The sequence below is a fragment of the Hemitrygon akajei genome, chromosome 7 (assembly GCF_048418815.1).
Source record: "Hemitrygon akajei chromosome 7, sHemAka1.3, whole genome shotgun sequence".
In the NCBI taxonomy this organism is placed as follows: Eukaryota; Metazoa; Chordata; class Chondrichthyes; order Myliobatiformes; family Dasyatidae; genus Hemitrygon; species Hemitrygon akajei.
The window spans coordinates 169596427-169602601 of NC_133130.1; the positions used below are offsets into that span (position 1 = coordinate 169596427).

Genomic DNA, 6175 nt, shown 5'->3' on the forward strand with positions numbered 1-6175 from the left:
ACCATGGAAGAAAAGGATGAAGGAGGGGAACCAAAGTGAGGTAATGGGCAGATGAGGAGAAGAGAAGGGGTGAGGGGGAAACCAGAATGGAGAATGGAAAAGAAGAGAAGCGTGAGACTGCTGAGAAGTCTCAGCCTGAAACATCAACTGTCTATTTCCCTCCATAGTGTTGCCTGACCTGCTGAGTTCCTCCACCATTTTGTATTTGTTGATCCAGATTTCTGGCATCTTCAGAACCCTTTGTGTGTCCTTCCAGTTACAGGGCTACTTTTTTCCCAGCCAGAGTGACTTGGATGAGAGTTTCTGGGCTGAGGTCCCTCTGTCCTACCACTAAGGCATAGTAACGCTGTTATGATAGTGCTGGAAATGGTAGAACTGAGGAGGTGAAAGAATGGTGAGTGGTAATGTGGTCAGATTTTCTTCAGATCACACTTGTAGTGTTTTGTTCCATTCTGGTCATGATAGGAAGGATGTGGAAGCTTTAGAGAGGGTGCAGGAGAAATTTACCAGGTTTTGAGAGCACATTTATGCGTTTAGGTTGTGTGAGCTAGGGCTTTTCTCTTTGGAGCGAAGTTTCTATATTCTGTGAAGAAGAATGAGAGGTGCCTTGATATAAATGTACAAGATGTTAAAAGGCATGGATAGAGAAGACAGCCAGAGAGCTTTTCCCCGGGTGGAAATGGCTAATATGAGGGGAAATAATTTTAAGCTGATTGGAGGAAAGTATAGGGGAATGTCAGAGGTAAGTGTTTTTTATGCATTGAGTGGTGGGTGCATGGAATGCACTGCCCGAGGCGGTGGTAGAGGCAGATACATCAGGGACGTTTAAGAGACTCTTACATAGGCACGTGGATGGTAGTAAAATGGAGGGTTATGTAGGAGGGGAAGGTTAGATTGATCTTAGAGTAGGTTAAATGTCAGCACAACATTGTGGGCTGAAGGGCCTGTACTGGGCTGTATTGTTCTATGCTCTATGTTCTATGATTCCTGGGGGAAAGGGAATGGAATGATGGGTAGGGTCTGGATTCTGTCCTCATTGCAAAGATATGCAGCTTTAGTGGGTGTTGTAGATGGAACTTCGAGTTCAGGTTCATGGTTCCCTGAAAGTTTCATCACACGTAGACAGGGTGGTAAAGAAGACTTTTGGCCTGCTGGCTTTAATCAGTAACACCGGCCTCCATCTATCAACATATCATTCGCAAACTTGGTCACAAAGCCATCAATTCCTTCTTCCTAATCATTGACATATAATGTGAGAAGAATCGGTCCCAGCCCTGACCCCTGCGGAACGCCACTGGTCACCAGCAATCAACCAGGAAAGGTTCCATTTGTTCCCATTCTTTGCCTTCTCCCAGTCAGCTAAACTTCTGTCCATTCCTGTAACTCGTACACTTTGCACAATACCATGGAGCTGCTATGTCTGCACTTTGGTTTTAGAAATTAAATTAAGAGTAACCCTAAAAGTAACAGAGGTACTACAGATGCTGCAAATCTAGAGCAAAACACACAATGATAGGTTAGGCTGATGAAGGATCTCGGCCCGAAACGGTGGTGGCTTATTCCCCTACATAGATGCTCCCTGAAAATAATATGGTTGGCCTCTCTTGATTTTTTTTGCATTGTAGAAAATCAGGAGAAGCTGGGTGCTAACATTTCTGATTAATGCCAAATAAAACACATTTAGATTTACAACTCTAAGTTATAACTTGATACTTAAGGAGGTAAGACAATATAAGAAATACTTGGCATACTGATGTACTCTAACAGACACACTCATTCAGTAGCCTTCTTCAAAATAGGAGCTGGTTATCCCTGTACAGGAATGCAGCATGCAGAAGTTTTCCATGGAATTTCTCTTAGTTTTACACACAGCAGGAGATCCACGATCAAAGGCAGTTACAGCCCTTGGGGCAAGAATTTATAGCACTTCAATGTAATGTAGTCAAAATTGCAATGACATTACCAAAAGTTTTGAAACACAAAGTCAAAGTAAATTTATTGGCAAAGTATGTCTGTTACCATACACTACCTTGAGATTCATTTTCTTGCAGACATTTACAAGAAAATAAAGAAATACAATAGAATTCATGAAAAACTGTACATAAGTAGACTGAGATTCAACCAATATGCAAAAGTAGACAAATAATACAAATAGCAAATTAAATAATACTGAAAGTATGAGTGGTAGAGTCCTTGAAATTCATGTTCTCAGTATTATTGACTCTTTTCAGTATATGTTTAGTATGATCAAGGACTGCACTCACTTCACAAGCCTTTTGTACAAGTGCACACATTTGAATATAGAACATAGAACATAGGGCACCACAGTAGCATGGCGGTTAGTGCGACACTATTACAAGTCAGGGTGTCGGAGTTCAGGGTTCATTTCCAACGTCATCTATAAGAAGTCCTCACCATGAGTGTGCGGGATTCCTCGGGGTGCTCCGGTTTCCTCTCACGGCCCAAAGACGTACTGGTTAGTAGGTTAGTTTGTCATTGTAAATTGTCCTGAGGGTAGGCTAGATGGGTTGATGGGTGTTGCGGCCTGTTGGGCCAGAAAGGCCCGTTCCATGATGTGTCTCTAAAATAAAATAATATAAACATTACTGCATAGTACAGGTCCTTTGGCCCATGGTGTTGTACCGACCTTTTAACCTACTCTAAGATCAGTCTAACCATTCCCTACTATATAACCTTCCAGTTTTCTATCTAAGAGTCTCTTAAAGGTCACTAGTGTATCTGCCTCTACCCTCAGGGCATTCCAGGCACCCACCACTCTGTGTGTAAAAACCTTAACTTTCACCTTCCCCCCCCCCATACTCCCCCTAATCACATTAACATTAAGCCCCCTGATATTAGACATTTACTTTCTTAATAACAAAATGAAAATCAGAGTATTTAGTGTTCCAGGGTGTGACTTGCAAGCTCAGATCTTGTACTGGTCCTGCATGTGCTGTGAAGTTTAAATTGATTGGCCTTACTCTAAGTACACAGACCTCTTACAATGAAAAATTAAATGGTGCATATATAAAGACTTGTCTACGAGAGGGGTTTCTTATACCAGTATAGTAGGAATAATTGTATCCTTAAGCTCTTTCCTCTTTACAAAGTAAAATTTCTAGATATCTATTTCCATAATACCTTCAGTTCACAGGGAATTGGGAGATGTTGTAACATGTATATTAGCAAATTATTTTCTTGGGATTGGCTTGTGGACAAAATTTGTTCTGTAAACTCTAACACAGGACATCAATTCACCAGGCAGTGTGACTGTGCACCAGATTAACTTGGCATAAACCATATTTATGTAATCCACATGTAGAATGATGTGATATTTTACAGTCATGCCTCTGATAGTTGTATTGAGAAAGGCAGGCAGTTTCTCATCTCAGCATCACTGTTCATCAATGAGTTGCATCAAGCAACATCATTGGTGGGAATAACCTCTAAAACATCATAGATAACAACATGCAAAGAGAGCTTTTGGCACACTGGCCTTCATAAATCAAAGTATTGAGGACAGCAGTTGAGAAGTTATGTTGAAGTTCTATAAGACATTGGTGAGGCCTAATTTGGAGTATTGTGTACAGTTCTGGTCACCTAACTACAGGAAAGATAGCAATAAGATTGAAAGAGTGCAGAGAAAATCTACAAGGATGTTGCCAGGACTTGAGAATCTGAGTTATAGGGAAAGGCTGAAGAGGTTGGGACTTTATTTGTAGAACATAGGAGAATGAGGGGAGATTTGTTAGAGGATGTAACATTGTGAAGGGTGTAAAGAGAGTGAAACTGGGTGAAACTAGAACTAGAGGTCTTGGGTTAAGGGTGAAGTGTTTAATGGAAACATGGGGGAAAGCTTTTTCAGTCAGAGGGTGGTGAGAATGTGGAATGAACTGTCAGTGGAAGTGGAGGATGTGGGTTCGATTCCAACATCTACAAGAAATTTGGATAGGTATGTGAGTGGTCCAGGTGCAGGTTGATGTAACTAGGCAGATTAACAGCCTGGTACAGACTAGATGGGCCAAAGAGCCTGTTCCTGTGCTGTTATGCTCTAAGACTCCATGACTCTACAGCTATTTTATCATTTCTGTGCCTGGTATGGATTTAAAATGATCCTGGAGGCTTGTCCCGATAAGATCAGACCTTTACAGCTGGTCATCTCAAAGTTATTTTAAATAGTTTATTTTAATTTTTATCTAAATAACCTTATTTAAACAGAAATTTGTCAATAAAGTGCAGAAAATTCACTAAAAACCCTGAAATATGAGAATTTTGTTATGTACTTACATTGGCTTAAAGTCTAAACTTAAAATAGTCACTAACACTAATGGTTAATAATGTCAAAATCAAAAATCTATTAATTTGTCAACACACAAAATGCTGAAGGAACTCAGCAGGTCAGGCAGCGTCTATGGAGGGAATGAGCAGTGGACATTTCTGGTGAGACCCTTCATCAGGGCTTTGTCAAGAGTTGTTCCTCTTAGGGGAAGTTGAGAATGCAGGTTATTTATTGTACCTTTGATTCCTATGGTATCTACAATCATCTTAGAGGGGTGGATAAGCTAATTTAGTAGTTTGTTTCTTAAAAATTATTTGCATGCTTGGCACTTCTTGTAATCACAAAGCAACCCAGGTAATGGTAAATCTCTTCAATCAACTTTCTTTGTTAAAATATTCCTGCCCCCCCTTTTTCAATTTGTTCCTCGACAAGACCAGAGTTTTAAGAATGGCTCTTAAATTGGACTCCTTGTTTTAGAGAATAAATTCAAACCTATGGGGCCTTACAGACCAGAAATGGGTCACATGTGGTGAAAAAAATTCAACTTCTTAAGTCTGATTAAAATCTCTACCCAAGTATGACCTCTGTGATAATACAGCAAGTGTTTTCCGTCGCGATCGTTTTACTGACTTTATGCTCGCTTGTGTGGGTTCAAAACTGGTACAAAATTACATCAAATTGGTTTGCAGGTTTGGTTCCAAAATGCACGAGCAAAGTTCAGGAGGAATCTGTTACGGCAAGAAAATGCAGGGGTTGATAAAGCATCCGACGGCACTTCGCTTCAAGCAGGAACCCCGTCCGGTCCAGCGTCAGAAATTTCCAACGCCTCTCTCAGTCCTTCAAGCACCTCCACTACATTAACTGACTTGACTAACCCTTCTATGCCAACCGTGACGTCGGTCCTGACGTCAGTGCCTGGTAACCTTGAAGCTCACGATTCCCGAAGTCCCACACAAACTACACTAACAAACCTTTTCTGAGAACACTCTTTTACACGATTCCCACGGAGAAGAGGAAATTCCTAGTTTAATTATAACTGTATTTTTAATAGATACTTTGTACAACTGACTAATAGCACTATGGATCTATACTGAAAACTGATTCAAATCTGGGAAAAAAAAGTTTACAGTCGGCTGCGGAGAAGCTTTGGAGAGTTAAGATGGATCCCCTATTGTGTAACTGTACAATTCTGTGGACTGAACATGCAATGAATTCAAAATCTGAACCATTAAATAAAGTTGGCTAGGAATTATGTGTAGTTCTAAGTTTTCAAAGACTGTCATGTGCCTTAATACACTGTCTTATAAACACACAATGGACTGCATCTGCGTTCAATTCAGATTTATGAGGACGGCTCTTAACACTTGTCTTTCTGGTGCACTGGAAGTTCAGAAACCTTTCAGAATGTCACAGTGAAAGGTCAGTTTCAATAAAGTTGTGCTAACGTTATAAAACAAAATACAAAGCAAGAGCTTTTTGGACATTGAAATATTGTGGTTGAAGAGATGGAAGTGTCTGTGTAAACCCTTCGGGTTCATCTCTGTTTGCTGGAGTTCAGGGGCCTATTATCGCTAACTAGAAAGGTAATATTTGGTTTTATTGGGTATTTTCAGCATCAGACCGCCAGCCATTTCCTTTTGCTGCTGTGCCCCGCGCACATTTGTTTTGCGTTATTTAATATATTCCAGTCTGAGGACAGAAGCATTACAAGCTGTCCAGTTCAGGTAATGTACTCTGACCGTCCTTTCATGAATCCAAACCTGCCTGTCTTCTTGCCGGAGATGTCTGTAATGAGTTTGAGCGCACACAGAGTTAATTTTAAACACCTTCTGCAGTTGGATTGTTAACTGGTGATTTGTGGCAGTGTATTGCTGGAAGCTGAATTCATAAGACCAT

The 6175-nt window shown here is 40.6% G+C and overlaps 1 protein-coding gene across 5 annotated transcripts in view; it reads left to right on the plus strand.

Annotated features, from left to right (window-relative positions):
- LOC140731166 (LIM/homeobox protein Lhx2) overlaps window positions 1–5748 on the plus strand; it is a 72882-nt gene extending 67134 nt beyond the window's left edge. For all 5 annotated transcript variants that reach the window (XM_073052571.1, XM_073052572.1, XM_073052574.1 and 2 more), the window contains exon 5: window positions 4969–5748. In XM_073052571.1, the coding sequence (XP_072908672.1) occupies window positions 4969–5259 (291 nt within the window). In that variant the 3' untranslated portion in view covers window positions 5260–5748. The remainder of the gene's footprint in view (window positions 1–4968) is intronic.
- Window positions 5749–6175: the final 427 nt, after the last annotated feature.